General features: G+C 60.0%; 3 protein-coding genes and 1 long non-coding RNA gene across 4 annotated transcripts; all 4 read right to left on the bottom strand.

Annotated features, from left to right (window-relative positions):
* Window positions 1-199: 199 nt before the first annotated feature.
* On the bottom strand, window positions 200-1,242 carry LOC119107130 (uncharacterized). The gene is made up of 3 exons (XR_005095203.1): window positions 1,226-1,242; window positions 798-951; window positions 200-314 (listed from the first exon to the last, which is right to left on the bottom strand). It is a non-coding gene; the product is annotated as an uncharacterized LOC119107130 (long non-coding RNA).
* Window positions 1,243-2,700: 1,458 nt separating this feature from the next.
* On the bottom strand, window positions 2,701-6,413 carry LOC119108332 (nuclear pore complex protein Nup205). Its single transcript, XM_037231908.1, has 5 exons — window positions 6,171-6,413; window positions 5,248-5,457; window positions 4,166-4,330; window positions 3,629-3,695; window positions 2,701-2,735 (listed from the first exon to the last, which is right to left on the bottom strand). The coding sequence occupies exons 1-5, from the start codon at window positions 6,381-6,383 to the stop codon at window positions 2,701-2,703; spliced, it is 690 nt and encodes a 229-aa protein (XP_037087803.1). The 5' UTR covers window positions 6,384-6,413.
* A 2,063-nt stretch (window positions 6,414-8,476) lies between these two features.
* Window positions 8,477-12,873, bottom strand: LOC119108331 (nuclear pore complex protein Nup205). Its single transcript, XM_037231907.1, has 8 exons — window positions 12,773-12,873; window positions 11,906-12,109; window positions 11,183-11,310; window positions 10,762-10,884; window positions 10,128-10,268; window positions 9,515-9,727; window positions 8,904-9,021; window positions 8,477-8,550 (listed from the first exon to the last, which is right to left on the bottom strand). The coding sequence occupies exons 1-8, from the start codon at window positions 12,828-12,830 to the stop codon at window positions 8,477-8,479; spliced, it is 1,059 nt and encodes a 352-aa protein (XP_037087802.1). The 5' UTR covers window positions 12,831-12,873.
* Window positions 12,874-13,199: 326 nt separating this feature from the next.
* On the bottom strand, window positions 13,200-17,120 carry LOC119108330 (nuclear pore complex protein Nup205-like). Its single transcript, XM_037231906.1, has 6 exons — window positions 17,018-17,120; window positions 15,119-15,290; window positions 14,659-14,821; window positions 14,288-14,397; window positions 13,766-13,874; window positions 13,200-13,435 (listed from the first exon to the last, which is right to left on the bottom strand). The coding sequence occupies exons 2-6, from the start codon at window positions 15,272-15,274 to the stop codon at window positions 13,200-13,202; spliced, it is 774 nt and encodes a 257-aa protein (XP_037087801.1). The 5' UTR covers window positions 15,275-15,290; window positions 17,018-17,120.
* Window positions 17,121-17,406: the final 286 nt, after the last annotated feature.

The following is a 17,406-nucleotide window of genomic DNA, read 5'->3' as shown; positions in this document are numbered from 1 at the left end:
TTTGCAACTGCACCACGCCAGCACGCATACAGCACCCACTACATTCCGGGCACCGCGCCGTTCAGCATTGACAGGAGCGAAACACAGCACTCTCCCAGCCCCATGCGCAGGCGTCTATCCAGGCCACACCGGCGACCGGTTCGCTGGGAGGACCCGCAGTACCGGCTGCGCGCCCTCCGCGAGACGCGTCCGAGTGCGTACCTCCTCCACCTTGGCCGGCACGAAGTACTGCCAGTTGGGCGGCACCACCGGCTCGTGGCTGAAGCTGACCTGGTCCAGCAGCGCCAGGATCTTGCGCTGCTGCGTGGACGACGCTGACGACGGTGATAAACATCAGCAGCCGGCCGGGCCGGTCTGAACACGAAGCGGCCGAACGCCGGCGCGGCGGGCGGGCGGCGTGAACACTACCCACTACAGATACGTATTCAGAGGGCGTGCGCTGCGCACCGAGGCTCGCCGAGTCGGGTACGTGTCGCGGAAGCCACAGTCGGTAAAAGCTGTCGCGGAGTGCCTGAGTACTTCCCACTGCATCTTTCATGGCGCATAACAATTTCCGATCCGGTACATGGCCCACGTTCAAGACGCAACGCATATGACCGCTCCCGCATGACTAACCCGTGTATAGTTTCAACAAGACTAGAACGGCCGGACCGGATCAGTTACTGCTGCACGGCCACACCACTAAAGGCTTGACCTCGTCCCGGGTCAGCCCGACCTAGCCTACCCCCCCGACTCTGACCGCTGTCCCACCACACTACGCCACGGGTCGACCCCCCGAGGGGGCGCCGGGCTCTCACGTTTGCCGGCGGTGGCGCCGGTCAGGGTCTGGCTGAGCGTGAGCGAGATGTCCATGCCGGTGAGGTCGAGCTGCAGCCCGGCGGCCGGAGCCGTGCTCAGCAGGAGGCCCGTCAGACGCACCAGCGGCGAGCGCTGCTGGCTGGCGGCAGTCAGCTGCGCCCACCGGGTACGGTCAGTCACACGGGGTCAAGTCAGGTCAGACGTGTGTGCATCAACGACACACCACGGCTGCCACATAGCTCGTACGCAGACACACGACAGCCAAAGCAGGTGCGCAGCACAGCGACGCCTATCCAAAAGATAGCGTCTACTCCGTGCTGTCTCCCCCCAGCCCCGTCAGCCCCGGGGTCAGCTGACACCCACACGTCACGCCTCGCTCGGGCGACCGCACCGTGACGGCCGCCGGGCCGAGTCCCGCGGCGCGCACCTTGAGCTCGAGCGCCAGCCGCCGGAGGAGCCAGGTGTAGGTGGCGCAGCTGCGGCAGGCCGGCTGACGGCGCCGGCAGCGCGGCGCAGCGGGTTGTAGATGAAGTCGTACACGAGGGCGCAGGTAACGCAGCGTCTGGACGGACGTTTCCCGGCGCCGCGACAAGCAGGTACACCACCTGAGACGAAGGGGATGCGGGGGGGGGGGGGGGGCGTCAGGGAGTGCATCCACAAGAGTAGCATGTGCGGTGGTGCGGCACGGTACGCGGCAAGGAGTTCAGCGCAAGCAAAGAATGGCAAACCTTTCAAAACATTATCAACTTCTGCCCCGCGTCCTTTCGTCAGAACTGACAACGCTTCCCCACACCCGACCCCTTACGGCAATCCCACCCACACCACACTCAACTCCCTATCAATGCGCTCGCCACATGTTCCACATACGCCACCCTCACCAGCGCAGCCCGTCACCCCCACGGCATGTCGCCCGGCACCGGCGCGCTCACCTGGTAGGCTTTGTCGGCGACAGCGGGGCAGCGGGCGGCGAAGGTCGGCGGCGCGGTGGCCGTCAGACCGGCCGTCAGCTGCGCCAGCACCGCGTGCAGGCAGGTGCGCGCCGCGCCCATGACGCCCGGCTCCTGCAGCCCGCCGGCGCTGGCCAGGCCCAGCAGCAGGTGCGCCACCGTCGCGCCCGGCAGCCGCAGGCAGGCGATCAGCAGGTCCAGCACGCGGCAGCGCGCCACGTGCGCCGGCGACGCGGCGTCCTCCGGCTGAGGCAACAGCGGGCGACGGTGGAGAACAGCGGGCGGAGAGGCGCCGCACGGCAGCTGGGAGCTGCGCCAGGACGTTCACGGTGACTGTTTTATCGTCGGGCATTCTTCCACGCAGCGATTGCTGAGCTCATTGGCATTCTACACTGCGGGCATCCCAGGAAAACACTGACGCGCATCTTGTGTTGGTGGAGCGTGCGTGGGGCTACAGAGCGCAGCGTGCAGCTTGTGGAGTGAGCCCTGCTTCGAGTAGCTGCAGGCTTTGTAATGGATCAGCGATGGAACCGTGTTTTAATGGCAGTAATGTCAGCCCCAACGGCTCATAACTCCTCCGAAAGCCACGCCAGCCGAGCGATTCCCAATGATACCAGCCGTCTGGCCCAAGCCGACGCCGATGGCGCTTTACGAGTCGTCACGCCCTTCGACTCTGGGCCGTTTCTCCGCCATTCACACAACGCCCCCGCTTCCCCGCCGACTGCCACAGTCACAACCATACGCCCCACGTCCGCGTCGAGACTCTCGACGAACGAGTAGCATGACCTCGGCGAACGTGTCGGCGGTCCGCCGAGAACATGCGCCACCCTGGCCCTGGGCGGTGGCGCGCCGACACACCAGCTCCAGCACGCCGGCTGCGCTGGCCGCGTGCTCCGGCAGCCAGCCGCGAAGCCCAGGTACCTGTCCGGCAGCGGTCGACACGGTCATGGACAGGTTAGGGAGCTGGTCTGGGCGGCAGCGCCCCATGGCCTGACGGGGCGCAGCACGACCGCTGATGTCGCTCCGTGTCTGGACTGGCAAGAGCGCCCGACAGTGTCTGATGGCCCGGATAACTCACAACCTGCCAGGAAAAGCTCCTGACTGTCGCGTAGGCGACAAGGTCAGCCGACGAGGCATCCCCAGGATTGACTTAGGTCAGGCGGGCGTCGGCGCAGGCACAGGGCAGATATAGGATTGATGGGACTGTCTGTCCTAATAGGTTTTCGGCCGACGAGGCATCCCAGGACTGACTTAGGTCAGGCGGGCGTCGGCGCAGGCACAGGGCAGATATAGGATTGATGGGACTGTCTGTCCTAATAGGTTTTTAACGTCAAAGGTTGGTTGATCGCTGGCGTTGGCGACAAGGTCCCGCCCGCCGCCAGCCGGATGTTTGGATCTGTACATTGTAGGTCGATCAAGACGTTCCTACGTTCCTGAGCTACCCAGTCGTCCCTCTAACCTTACAATGGTGTCACCAGCTCACCAAGACCGTCCCAACCCGGTGAACATGACCGTCGCGACAGAGAATGCCGCTCCAGGCCCCGCAACAGCACCTCACGGACAGAACGTCAGACAACCCGATCCTTATCGGCAACACCATGGCGTCTCCCTGCCCTGGCTACCCACTGACAGTGACGCAGCCGGCCGCCACGGCCCGCCCATCTGCCGCCTCGGCCGTCACCACGCCCACCTGGTGAACATGACCATCAGGTCGCCGGCGCCGGTGCGCGGGTTGGCCGCCAGCAGCTCGATGTCCAGGCCGGGCAGCAGCGGCGCCTCCGGGTGCTGCGCCGCCGACGAGCGCAGCGCCGCCAGCAGCGCCGGCTGCTGGCGCAGCACCGCCTCCAGCAGGCGCAGCGCCAGCAGCGAGCAGCGCTCGACGCTGGCGCGGCCGGCCACGTCGCGGTATTCGCCCAGCTGGCGGCACGCCTCGTCCAGGATGGACAGCACCTGGGAGGAGCGGCCGCGGGAGCGGCAGAGGCGTTAGTGGCGCGGTACTGATGCGAGACGGCACGCGCTGTGAACATCCCAGACAGGCCTGGTATGATTTGATACCTTGTTTAAGACGTGAATCGTTCAGGATTTCCTCACACTTGCAGTGTGGCGCACGACTATACTGGCTGAGTTTCAAATTCTTCGGCGGATCTAGAGTCGTTAACTCTCGCGTAAAGTGCCAAGCTTCGCACGCATGTGCACGTCGGTGGGTGCAGATAAATGTAAGGCGTAACATCCGACAGCACCACAAATCGGAGACAAACATACTTTGTGTTAGGCCGACGCCGCATGCTTGCCGCGCTTCTGATTGCTTCGCACGGCCTACTGTCAGTGCATGCTTTGCATACGTATGAACACAGGCGCGGTGTTTGCTCGGCACAGCTTCCGTGATTTGCAGACGGTGACGCCGTCGGCTCGCCCCTCACCAGCTTGAGTAGCTTGGAGCGCTGCATCAGCTGGAGCACAACGGCGGCGCCCGGCTGACCCGAGGTCAGGTCACCGTTCACGCTCAGGCCCAGCTCGCCCGCCGTCGGGTCGTAGGTGTTCACCAGCTTCAGTAGGATCTCCAAGCAGTCGGCGGCCACCTCGTACTGCCGGGGGTGCGGCGCCCGTGAAGGCAGGGCACGCGGCCTCCTCCAGCCGCCGCAGACGGTGGTAACACGCACGCGCTCGGGGGCATCAGCAGGAAAACATACGACAGCGAATCCGGAGGTAGCCTCACGTTCCTGGCGAATGATAAACACTTCCCACTCCGGTCCCATGACATGGGCCATGTACCGCTACTCATCCCCACGGCTCGCCCCCTCCCGCCATTGCCATTGGAGACCTACGCCGAACACAGCCGAGCACGTGTTCGGGGCGGAACGAGATGGCCGCCATTGGTCGGCGGCCACTCAGAGAACCCCGATCGTTGCTCTCGCAGCGGCGGCCGCGGCCGATGGCTTGTCTCTGAGACACCGGCCACGGCCCAGCTGCTGCTACGGCCAGTCCACACCAGGTGGTCCAGACGAGCACCCTGCATGTGGTTGCGTTAAAAGCCGACGCTGCGCGCTTGCCGCGCTTCTGACTGCTTCACACAACATAATATTATACTTATCCAGCGACGAATACGCGGAGTAACAAACATGACACTTAATGCCCGGCTTTCAGCGCGCAGTAGGGCGAACCGAACGCCATATGGCTTTCGTGACGTTGCGTCCAATCTATCCCGTCACGCTTCATCAAGAGCACTGCAAGCATATTGTGCCGGCATCAGTTTTAGCACAGCCGAATGCGTAATTATGTCGGAAGCATCTGGTTTAAGTTCGTCTCTACACAAACTCTAGCGGGGCATAAAGACACAAGACTCCTCCAGACTGGCACCATTTGACGAGATACGCCGCCTTAGGTCGCCGCCAGATTACACATTCTGTTGCTACCCAAACATAACCCCAAGCCCACACAGCCAGGGCAGCACGCGGCTGCGACCGGCCCGGCGGCGTGGAGACGCGCGGCCGCTCGCCCTCACCTTCTCAGCCGGGTCCTTGTAAGCCCTGCTGTTGTAGTTGAGCAGCACGTCGTGAATGACGAAGCCCAGGTGGGGATGGATGCCGGGCGCGCGCAGGCCGGCGCCGAGACCGGCCGGCACGCCGGCGTCCACCAGCACCGACAGCAGGCGCAGGAAGGCGCGCGTCTGCGCGAACTGCTCGGCGCGCGCCTCCACCTCCTCCAGCTCCATCTGCCGGTGCGGGGGGGGGGGGAGGCGTCATGGCGCTGGGGTCGGCGGGCGGACAGGCGGCTAAGCCGCCCATCAGTTGCTCCATGTCTTCTGACCGCTGGCCGCCAGCTCCACGCAATCATCGGCAGGACGCTCACGACGTCGAGACCACACTGCCACAGCGCAGCACACAGCTGACCCTGGGGCGTCTGTAGCTGCCGGCCGAGCGCGTGTTCGGGGCGGAACGAGATGGCCGCCATTGGTCGGCGGCCACTCAGAGAACCCCGATTGTTGCTCTCGCAGCGGCAGCCGCGGCCGGCGGCATGTCTCTCCGACAGCGGCCAGGGGCCAGCTGCGTTCACCAGCTGTTTTTACAACACAGAGCGAAGGACGGACACAGACGAGCCGGGGGACTGAGCCTCGCGCGCCCCGTCAGTTCGTTACTTCCACGAAGAGTGGGGCACCGCGGCACTACTTCCGGGCAGCATTGGCCAGCGCTACACATTGCCATTGTCCAATAATCATCTGGGGACATTACGTACACCATCGCAGGTGACAAACAACAAGAAATCAAAGACCTCCAAGAAGCGTGACGGAGACATAGAGTTCACAGTAGAAGCGCACATGATATGGCGGCGACGCAGAGGCCGCGAAAGGTGTTCCCATAGTCTCCAGCACGCCCATACAGCCCCTCTCCCTCCCACTATCTGGCTGTCTGTCCGCCGGTCAGTCACCTTGATGCCGCGCGCCTGCTGGCCGGGCATGACGTGGGTGGTCTGCAGAACCTGCGCCTGCTCCAGGCCCTGCCAGAGCGCCTGGCCCACCTCGGGCGAGCGGGCCAGCGCCGCCAGCGTCAGTAGCAGCTGCGTCTTCGCCTGGCCGGGCACGGAGCACGTCTGCAGGCGCAGCATCACCACCAGCGGCGGCCACGATGGCGTCTCGCACATCACCAGCCGCGACGAGGCGTCGTTCTCTGCGGACGGGTGCCAGCACGACGCCAGGGCGTGAGGACGCTCAAGGCATATCGGGACGAGCAGGGGGGGGGGGGGGGGGGACGCCGGGGCGTGTCGGGACGGGACGCCCGGGGCGTGTCGGGACGGGGAACGCCCAGGGGCGTGTCGGGACGGGGACGCCCGGGGCGTGTCGGGACGGGGACGCCCGGGGCGTGTCGGGACGGGGACGCTCAGGGCGTGTCGGGACAGGGACGCTCAGGGCGTGTCGGGACAGGGACGCTCAGGGCGTGTCGGGACGGGGAACGCTCAGGGTGTGAGGACACTCAGGGCATGTCGGGACGGGGGACGACCAGGGCGTGTCCGGACGGGGAACGCCCCGGGTGTACGGATACTCAGGGCATGTCGGGACGGGGGACGATCAGGGCGTGTCCGGACGGGAACGCTCAGGGTGTGAGGACACGCAGGCGTGTCGGGACGGGGAACGCTCGGGGTGTGTTGGGACGGGGAACGCTCGGGGTGTGTTGGGACGGGGAACGCTCAGGGTGTGAGGACACTCAGGGCGTGTCGGGACGGGGAACGTTCGGGGCGTGTCGGGACGGGGAACGCTTAGGGTGTGAGGACACTCGGGGCGTGTCGGGACGGGGAACGCTCCGGGTGTGAGGACACCCGGGGCGTGTCGGGACGGGGAACGCTCAGGGTGTGAGGACACTCGGGGCGTGTGGGGACGGGGAACGCTCAGGGTGTGAGGACACTCGGGGCGTGTCGGGACGGGGAACGCTCAGGGTGTGAGGACACTCGGGGCGTGTCGGGACGGGGAACGCTCAGGGTGTGAGGACACTCAGGGCGTGTCGGGACGGGGAACGCTCAGGGTGTGAGGACACTCAGGGCGTGTCGGGACGGGGAACGCTCAGGGCGTGTCGGAACGGGGAACGCTCAGGATGTGAGGACACTCGGGGTGTGTCGGGACAGGAAACGCTCAGGGTGTGAGGACACTCGGGGCGTGTCGGGACGGGGAACGCTCAGGGTGTGAGGACACTCGGGGCGTGTCGGGACGGGGAACGCTCAGGGCGTGTCGGGACGGGAAACGCTCAGGGTGTGAGGACACTCGGGGCGTGTCGGGACGGGGAACGCTCAGGGTGTGAGGACACTCGGGGCGTGTCGGGACGGGAAACGCTCAGGGTGTGAGGACACTCGGGGCGTGTCGGGACGAGGGACGCTCAGGGTGTGAGGACACTCGGGGCGTGTCGGGACGGGGAACGCTCAGGGTGTGAGGACACTCGGGGCGTGTCGGGACGGGGAACGCTCAGGGTGTGAGGACACTCGGGGCGTGTCGGGACGGGAAACGCTCAGGGTGTGAGGACACTCGGGGCGTGTCGGGACGGGGAACGCTCAGGGTGTGAGGACACTCGGGGCGTGTCGGGACGAGAAACGCTCAGGGTGTGAGGACACTCGGGGCGTGTCGGGACGGGGAACGCTCAGGGTGTGAGGACACTCGGGGCGTGTCGGGACGGGGAACGCTCAGGGTGTGGGGACACTCAGGGGGTGTCGGGACGGGGAACGCTCAGGGTGTGAGGACACTCGGGGCGTGTCGGGACGGGGAACGCTCAGGGTGTGAGGACACTCGGGGCGTGTCGGGACGGGGGACGATCAGGGCGTGTCGGGACGGGGACGCTCGGGGTGTGAGGACACTCGGGGCGTGTCGGGACGGGGACGCTCGGGGTGTGAGGACACTCGGGGCGTCGAGAGACGAGGGTGCATACGGCCCGCAGCCGGCACATCGTCCGCGGAACTGAGCGTCGTGTTTGGCGGACAGGCGTGGTCTGCGGGCAATGCTTGCGACGGAAATGAAGGCGGATCATTCACAGCCACCAGCCGACTAAATTCGACACATCGTCTCCAGAGACCAGCCCTCTCCAACTCTTTCGAGCACTGGTATTCAGGACCGCACCAGGTCAATGACCAGCCAGCTACAAAAAAACGCTTGATACCATGATACCATGCACGCTTTGCAGCTGTTGGCGCGGTGCATGCGCATGGACTGGACTGTAGAGTCACTGTGCTCGTGCCAGACTCCCAACTAGAGGTGTTCAGTGGGCCGTGAAGTGGCCCGAGTGCGCCACGCCAGACTGCTGCATCACGCCGCACAGCTTACAGATCCGGCCTCCCGGCACGGCGGAGTATGGCAGGCGAGCCTCTGAATCCCGAACTTGTTGAAGCACTTGTGACACCTCCGGCACATGGAGCCCGTCTGCATCAACTCGCACCCGACTGATCACAATAAAGCCCTTACATGATCCATCGGCGGGTACCGCCACGGCCGCCAACTGCTCAACGTGTCTCCACTGTGTTTGTCAGCATGTCCGCTACGCCCGGTGGACATTGTTGATGCTCAATTTACGGTTGCGCTTGAAAATGAGGCACCCGTCTCGCACGCGTCGCAGCAACACGCATGCCCCGTCCATTGGTGTCCGATCTAAGCGCACGCGATCCTCCTCGTCTCGCCGTCAGCCGTACCTGCGATGACAGCCACCAGGCGCAGCATGGCTACCATGTCCTTGAGCTGCCGCGCCGTCAAGCCTTTGGAGGCGGGTGTCGCGCTGGCGTAGGTCTCCACTCGCGACATGGACGGGGCCTGCGGCGACGCGAGAGGTCAGCCGGGTCACGCTCTGAAGGAGCCTGCAGCGACGTGAGAGGTCAGTTGGGTCACGCCCAGGGACCTACTGTCCTGACCTGACCTGACCTGGTGTCAGGGGTCGGGGCAGACTAGAGCCGGGGATGGAAGGACACACAGCAGTGGCGGCCGGGAGCAATGTCTTGTTATAAGCCCAGTTGTGACTCTAAGAGCATATGTACAACGGATACCCTCTCCGACATTAGCATATTGCATACAGTGCACACTAACACCCTGACCCGTAATATTACATATGGCCCGGGTCCTCCACCTTGTCCATATCATACAGCATCATATACAACGCATCTCTTCGGACAGAAATTCCAAGGTGACCGTGAACCATCACCCCGACACCAATGAGCACCGGACCACCACAGTCAACAGCCTCCACGGCTGTGTCTGGAGCGCAGCTGACCCCCCACCCCTCCCCTCCCCAGCGTCGGCGGCGGCCCACCTCGCGCATGAGGCTGTTGTAGTACTGGTGGAGCGAGCTGAAGAAGTGTGCCAGATTGAGCGGCGGCGGCGTGCCGGCCGCCGTCAGCAGGCTGAAGCAGTGCGGCGCCGTGGCCGGGCTAGACGCCAGCGCCGCCAGCAGCTCCACGTACGGCACGAACAGCGGCGGCGGCAGCAGGTCACCGGCCAGCCGCACGAACTTGTGCAGCGACGGCTGCGGCACGTCCCAGTCCCAGGGTCACGGTACGGGTGAATGGATGGCAGGAACACAAGCAGGCACGGTACCCGGACGACGCAGCGACCCCCGGCGTGTCTACACAGCCCGACCCTCCGACTAGCAAAGTGTGCTTTGGGAGATGACTCGAAAAGCGGCAGGAGTCAGTGCTACGAAAACCGAGTCAATAGATCGAATTGGCCTGCAGTGTCCCAAAACTTCAACGAAACACAGCAAACTGCGTGCAGGGGCGGGCTGTAGCCCGACTCGACGATGGTTGGGCCGGCGAAATTTCACTGCACTTCAGTAGTATAATACTACTACTCGTAGTACACATGGACGACACGACTTACGCCCCGAGCCCACGCGGTGGCCGGACAGGGTTGGTGCCAGCTCTCACCTGTCTGTGGTTGGCCGCCTCGGTGACCCAGTACCCGCGCGACAGCCCTAGGCCGAGCGGGTCCCGCTCGTACAGAGCCGTCAGCAGCCGGAGCAGCTGCTCAAAATGCCGCGGCAGGTTTTCGGGCGGCTCCAGACCCTCCTGCGAGGGAAGACATCCGCTGACGTCAGATCCGGTCGGATTCGATTCGATTCGACTCGATCCGATCCGATCCGATCCGATCCGATCCGACACGATCCGATTCAAGCCGGTTTGATCCGGTTTGATCCGGCCCGATCCGATCAGGCGACATCGCACTCCGATAATGACTGGTGTTTGCCGTGTAAGATAGGAATCGCAGATGCGCCTCCAAATATGACCATCGTAACAGTATTGTGGAAATAGCGGCGGGTAAAGGACACGCTGATGTTAATTGGCGACTGATCAGCAGCATTTTCAAAACTGAAATCGACGGACATCCACCGCAAGGGCCCACAAACAATAACGCCACACACCACACCATCGCATACAGTTCAGAGACAAACATCGCCACACCATGGCACAGCGGACAGCGCTACGATACATCACAACCGAGACCCACGTCCGGCGCCAAGCCCGCGCATCGGGCCCCTCGCCGGCGCGACGGCTCGCTGACCTGCTGGTGCATCTGGATGGTGTGCGCCGCCTCGTCGGCGCGGTTGCGCAGATCTTTCAGCTTGAGCGGCATCGCGTCCATCAGCTCCGACATCAGGTCGTGCAGGTGCCGCACGAAAAATTCCTGCACGCGCAGACAGCGAGACGGCATGGCACGAGGGTAGGGTAGGATCGGGCGCCGGGCTGCTGCACACCACAGCCGGTTCGATGAACGACGTTTCGGGTGGTATTAAAGACCACTACACTGCTGGCTTGGACACTGCAGTCGCATGATTAAGCATGACGCCCTCATGGACGCTGTTGCACGCATGTGGGGTACGGTGTCAGAGCAGTTTTGGACAGTTCGGTGATCAGCAGCTGCATACCAGTAAACCACGAGTGGGGACTACGAAAAATGTGGTTTAAAACGTTTCTGAACTAACCTCTGTGTGAAACATCTCATTGGCCAGCATCTTCTCCCGCATGTGGAGGAAAGCCCCGTCCTTGATGGCCATGTCTGCCAGGATCTCGTCCTTCTCGATGATCCTGGCCAGCTCTCCATTCCCAGAACCTTCACCAGAACAATGCAAATCTCATCAACCAGTTGGCTGAGTTCAGGGCTAGATGTATTGCAACGCAACTGTCATGCACATCGAAAGGGCTTGATGGACTCAAAGGCGATAGGCGTTAAATGAGATCACCGATGCTTCTGCAGACCCATCCTACCTAGCCTTTCGCCGCATGCCCCACCTGTAGACGTTGACAATACATTTAAGCCCAGGGCTGACATTGTAAACCTGCTTGACGCCGCTTCCTCGCCGGGCTGGCCTGCCTACCGTGGGGCCACCATGTGGCAACATCGATGACCGACAACCAAGTGTTTGTAGTTGTTATGGCAGATCTACGCAATCCGCGTCATCAACTGCCAACCCACAAACCCAACCCATTCATACCTCTCGCAGCACTATCCACCACGTGACCTCCCACCGATGCCACCTCTCACCCGTCCCCTAGCGACCCCACCCCGCCTGCCCCGTGACCCCCCAACGATGCCGCCTCTCACCCGTCCCCTGGCGACCCCGCCCCGCCTGCCCCGTGACCTCCCACTGATGCCGCCTCTCACCTGTCCCCTGGCGACCCCACCCCCCATCCCCCTGCCTGCGCACCTCTGCAGGCGTAGTCGAGAGGCCGGAGCGAGCTGAGCGTCATGGCCCAGGCGAACTGGAGCACGGTGCGCAGACCGGGCGTCTGCCAGGGCTCCTCGTGCGCCGGTCTCTCCGGCTCCAGGCGCGCCTCGCCCTCGGCCAGCCGGGCGTGCAGCTGCGGCGCCAGCTCCGCGTCCGCCAGCAGCGGCAGCTGACGTAGCAGCGCTGCGCGAGGCCGGCGGGGCGCGTCAGTAGGAGGCGGTACGGGAGAGCGGCTGGGTGGGCCGGCGAGAGGCCAACGGGTGGCGGGATGGGGTTACCAGAGTTTTGCACCGACACCTCCGAACCGAAGAGGCCTGTTCTCGATTCCTCGCTTTGGTTACAGGCGGGGTCACATGCTGTTGGAGTCAGTTCGAAACACGAGAAGAACCCGGGCTTGATGAAGCGGTGTGGAAAGAATCTACATAACATATGTTATGTCCAGCAGATAGAACAAGTCGCGCAGAGCAGCAAACGGTACAGTTCAGCACAGCAGGCAGCTCAGCTCACAAGCAGCAAGCAGTTCAGTTCAGAGCAGCAAGTAATTCGGTTCAGAGCAGCAAGCAGTTCAGTTTACGAGAAGTTGACAGCGCTGACGAGACTTTGGAGAGGAAGCCATGTCGGGGCCAGAGTTTAGTACCGTACGACCAGGCGCACCAGCTCGCTCGACAAACACACAAACGTATCGTGACGATGGCAAAACCCGCTATGGCCAGCCACCCCCACCTCCCTCCCCCCACCCTTCTCCCAGCCCATTTGCAAGGCATGAATGACAATTGGCACAGAACAAATTATCTTCGTTTTTAAACCAAGCACGATAGGGTCCGACTATGGTGAACGATCGCTTACTCTCGGCGCCTTGTCGTTTTAGCACCCGGGAGACGCTGATGTTGTACAGCAGAGCCATCAGCAGCGTCAGGTCAACATTGCCCAGCTGACCGGCCCGTCCGGTCACCTGCCGACAGGTCAGGTCATGGGTCAAGGGTCGCCGGCCGACTGGTCAGCTGAGCCGAGCGCCGACGTCATGTGGCTCAGGTTACAGATGGACATCGCCCGGACGACTGGGAGGCGTGGTCTCGTGCGGGCCGGTCACAGTTCACAGCCCTGATGATGGTGCAGTGTGTGCAGGCGATCAATGGCTACAGAGCTGCTGCCCGCGTCTCAAATAAGACGAGCGGCATTTTCCTGCCCGCCAACATCACATACTCCACCCGGACCATTCGTCACCCCGCCCCCGTTCAGTGACACTCCTCCCGGTCCTCCTCGTCTCCCACGGCTAAGGCTTGACCTCCAGCCGACCGACCTTGACCCCGCGGATGTACTCCAGCAGGCGGCAGGTCAGCGGCCATGCTAGCGGCGCCTGGGCCGTCCAGCACAGCACCGTGTCGGCCAGCGCCTGGCGCGTCTCGGCGTGCATGTCAGACAGCTGGCGCAGGAAGCGGGCACTGCCCAGCGCGCGGCACTCTTCCAGTTTCTTCACCTCGCACTCCCAGTCGAGTGTGGGCAGCAGCTCTGAAGCGGCCAGGTCATGGGGCTGGCTCAGCTGGCGGTTCAGGCGGCTCGCTCGGCTGGGAGGTCGCGGCCCGCACACACGCGTCCTTCTTGGTTGGGGCCACCAGGCGGTATTCAGAAAGCCAATTTACGGTCCCAGTGCACACTCCCTCCGGAAATACGCCCCGGCATGCCCCGGCGATGTTAATTAAAGATGGCGACTTGCAATGGTAGGCTTGCTACACACTCTGTCAGGTTCCGCTATGCATTGACAGATTTAACAATCTGCCTGTGAATTTCGACATTCGGACCACAGTGCATGGTACGCCTGACCTATGGCAGGTTATTTACCCAGTATCTTATCCAGCATGTTATCGCCGAGAATCTTGTCGGTGTACATGGTCACGTGGGCCGATATGTTCTCCGGCAGATCTGACGTCCAGCAGATGCCCTGCCTCGCCTGGAACAGACCGCGCGCCGCACAGTCAGCCTGAGAGGATACTGCTGGTGAGATGGCTGGTGTTTTATTGCGATCTTGATCAGTTCCAAAGAGCGAAATGGGTCAACAGGTTATCATAAGCTTATTCAATGAACAAACGCATATCATTTCCCAGTTGGGAATGCAGTACTTACCATATTCACGTACTGCAAAGTAAACGGAAGCATGTGGCCCATTGGCAAACACGGGCATCAGCAAAACAAATCGTCACACGCGAACAGGGACCTCCCGCAGAAGCTTTCATCATTGAAATGTCAGCCCTGTAAGCCAGGCTTGATTTTAGCCTGCCAACAGCAACTGCTGCGCGGCATTTCGCCAAAGTTAACGGCCGCCTCGGCTCTCAGGCGCGGCAGCCGCAGCCAACACCGACTAACCTGGACCAGTGTTTTGAGGGCGGTGACGAGGGCGCGGCGGCCGTCGTAGTAGAGCAGGATGGCCACCAGGCCGCGGGTCAGGCCTGGGTAGTGGGGCCGCTGCGCCTCGCCTGTCAGGCACCGCCCACACATGCACCAGGTCAGGCTCGGAGATGTGGCCACGTTGTGCGCAGACGCGGGCCACGAAACAAAGGTACCGATAGTGGTGGCGTGCGCGGTATCAAAGGTGACATGTCGGCCTCGCTGGCGCAGTGTGAAGGCCAGAAAGTGGGCAGAAGTTGTCTGGACCGGCCACTCCTACCTCGTGACAACAATTGCCTTAACCCCTCCTGGACCAGACAGCCCCTCACTACCCGCCTACAGACGCCCACCCGTCTGCAGGAGGTGGAGCGCTGTCAGCTCGTTCAGCTTGAAGAGGTCCGACACGATCAGCGCCTCGTCCACCACCAGCTGCGGCAGCAGCTCGCCGCCGGCGCCGTCGAGCCCCTCCTTGGGCGCCTTCTTCAGTCGCGCCCGGTCCGCGGCGCTGGGCGCCTGAGGCGGGAGCGCTCCAGTCAGCATAGACGCGCCAACAGGCGCACAGCACCGTCGACAGCACGACTTGGCCGTGCTCAAGGTGACGCTGCTTACTTATGCCAGACTTTTTACTGGCTGACTTTTCTATGATTTTATGCTAGATTCTTTCACAGACTGCTTGCTTATGGCAGACTTTATTACTTATGAAGAGCAAAAAACAGGACAAAAATGATGCAGTACTTCTTAAATTGTACAATAAAGGTCCCTCACAACTGCATGCATGCTAACTGATCCAGACAACAGCCAGACACTGACTGGGTTTTTCAGCAGTGAGATGAAGTTTGTCTTGTGCCGACGGAGCGCCGCCTCCAGCTCGGGCAACTGGCTGACATCTTTGTTGACCACCACGTCGGTCACGAGCTGGTTCAGCTTCACAAACGGCGCCCACACGCCCTCAGTGGCGTCCGCCATGGTCACTGACCCGCACCTGTGTATATGGGAACCATCAAAAGCAGGTGAGCTGTTATGGGCATTGTCAAGATATGTGCAGTCAGCATCATTCACTTGTGAAATATCTGTTTCTATGATTATGTTTTCACTGTCAGAAACCTTCGGAAGGTAAACAGTTTAACACACCACCATTTTTGTCATCCTGCAAAGCACCTTCCCTTGATTTGTTTGTAAATGCATGTAGAATAAGTACCTCCCTGCAACTGAACTGCTGAAAGTGTGGCCCCTGCGTGCTTAGTCTGATGACAGCAATGCACTCACTATTTCCAGCTTGATGATACAAGATACAAAGTATATATATATATATATATATATATATATATATATATATATATATATATATTCAACATATGTACATATTTTGAATCAGGACACCTTTTGGAATCTTAACCTCAAGCTAGCATATCCACTCCACCCAAGAGTGACAGCCTGGATGTAGCCCTGGCAGTGTGTTGTGCTAATGCCTAATTTTACTTATGAGGTTAAGCAGCATAACTTTGATTACCCATGCCTGCACAGCGTCACTGGTTGTGAAGCATTGTTGGAATATTTCCTATTACAAGCAGTCAACATCATTTTGTGCTTGGTCAAAAGACGAGTTCATTTTTCAAGATTTACTCATCTTTGGCTCCATGCACCATAAGCCATGGGCAGAAACAATCAGTGCATGGAACATGGCAGCTTCTTGGTGTTCTGGGCCCAAGGAGATTTCAGTCCTATCAACCTAAAGCAGCTGAAATAATCATATTCTGAATTCCTGTCAAGGAAAGTGCACCTAAGCCATATGAATACTGCATATCTCATATTGGGTAAGTTTTGTTTGTACTGAATAACTATATTCAAGTTATGTAAGCCCTGTACCAATGTCATTTTCACAAACCATACCTGAAATAACTGGATTCATTAGGGTGAAGAAAAGTATCAATGACAGCCATAAGGATAACATCATGAATCCTAACTTTGTAGCAAAAGTGAGCTGATTGAGAGCATCATACAAGATCAAAAATATAGAGGGCTGTTGTACAAGCTAAATCCATGGGTACAAATATGACATTCAGTGTAACTCTCAATTCCTAAGTGATGGCAGCATTTGTCCCTGCAGATGATGAAATGTGTTGCTAGGATCACCCAGCATGCAAACCATGGCAGATTCAATAAGATATTGATGAGGTAGATAAGGTGCACAACTTCCAATGTAGGGGCAAGTTATGAAAGCTTTGGGCCAACAATTTTGCACTGGAGTATCAAGACCATCATAAGGTGTTCTTTGATGTTCAAAACAGGTAACACCATGGCAAATGACAAGAATTAGATGGTAAGCCATGATTATGGGGGATGTATACAAAATATGTACCAAGTGAGGCAGGTTGCTACCCTGTTGGGGCAGAACAGGATTTTGTCTGCTCCAAGCATTTTGTTAGCCTCTGTGCCATGGTTTGTCGACCAGGTAATCAAAGTGACTATGCAACGCAGAGCATTGAAGAAAATTGTTTCACTCAATGCAAGTTACCAAACAGAGTCAATGCAGCACAGAAACAATTAATTCAATCCCAATGCGCCTTATAAGTAACCTCTAAAAAGGCTGCGTGAAAACTGACTCATGACCGGGCGCGCAGATGACGCCAGGCCGGGTTTAGGGTTGCCGAGCGAAGTATAGCACGCTTTAAAAACTCCCTCAATTTTAGCTACCAAAGTTATCCTTACCCTAGGATTTCAGTATGCAACGCTGACGCGCCGCACCGGGCCGACTTAAGCAACCAAACGACCGCCAACACTCGTCAACCGCTACATTCAATTTCAATCGGGAAGGCGACTAACGACCAACGGGGCGAACAAATTTGGAACGAAGGCACGCGCGCTGAGTGCGTCGAATGCGCCGGTTTGACGGACATAATAAATTGCCCAAGTTAAGTGATAAAGAAAAACAAACACGACAATTACAGACCAATTATCAGTTTCAATAAAAAATTAGCATTTAATTTGGTTCCTTTTTTTGGAGTTTAGAATATCAAAAGCCTTACTTTTAAATCAACTTTGAAACAAATTTATTGAAGCCCGGATTTGCATACAATAACTGCACTGTTGTTTCATAT

Source organism: Pollicipes pollicipes, unplaced genomic scaffold, assembly GCF_011947565.3.
Source record: "Pollicipes pollicipes isolate AB1234 unplaced genomic scaffold, Ppol_2.1 Scaffold_6686;HRSCAF=7923_pilon_pilon_pilon, whole genome shotgun sequence".
Lineage (NCBI taxonomy): Eukaryota > Metazoa > Arthropoda > Thecostraca > Pollicipedomorpha > Pollicipedidae > Pollicipes > Pollicipes pollicipes.
The sequence above is the reverse complement of the archived record's forward strand: the minus strand, read 5'-3'. Positions and strand labels throughout refer to the sequence as shown.

Bases quoted from the DNA above. Each gene is read 5' to 3' on its own strand.
- LOC119108331 (XM_037231907.1), bottom strand. From the start codon at position 12,830: ATGGCTCTGCTGTACAACATCAGCGTCTCCCGGGTGCTAAAACGACAA. The intron at 9,728-10,127 runs GTGAGAGCTGGC...GACGTGCCGCAG, and splicing joins AGGCGGCCAACCACAGACAG to CCGTCGCTGCACAAGTTCGT. The intron at 9,022-9,514 runs GTGGGCCGCCGC...GCGTCGCCGCAG, and splicing joins ACAACAGCCTCATGCGCGAG to GCCCCGTCCATGTCGCGAGT.
- LOC119108330 (XM_037231906.1), bottom strand. From the start codon at position 15,274: ATGGCGGACGCCACTGAGGGCGTGTGGGCGCCGTTTGTGAAGCTGAAC. The intron at 14,398-14,658 runs GTGGGCGTCTGT...GGTGCCTGACAG, and splicing joins GCTCCACCTCCTGCAGACGG to GCGAGGCGCAGCGGCCCCAC. The intron at 13,436-13,765 runs GTAAATAACCTG...TGGCCGCTTCAG, and splicing joins CATGCTGGATAAGATACTGG to AGCTGCTGCCCACACTCGAC.
- LOC119108332 (XM_037231908.1), bottom strand. From the start codon at position 6,383: ATGTGCGAGACGCCATCGTGGCCGCCGCTGGTGGTGATGCTGCGCCTG. The intron at 5,458-6,170 runs GTGACTGACCGG...CCGCACCGGCAG, and splicing joins AGCAGGCGCGCGGCATCAAG to ATGGAGCTGGAGGAGGTGGA. The intron at 3,696-4,165 runs GTGAGGGGCGAG...CGCTCCTCCCAG, and splicing joins GCTCCAAGCTACTCAAGCTG to GTGCTGTCCATCCTGGACGA.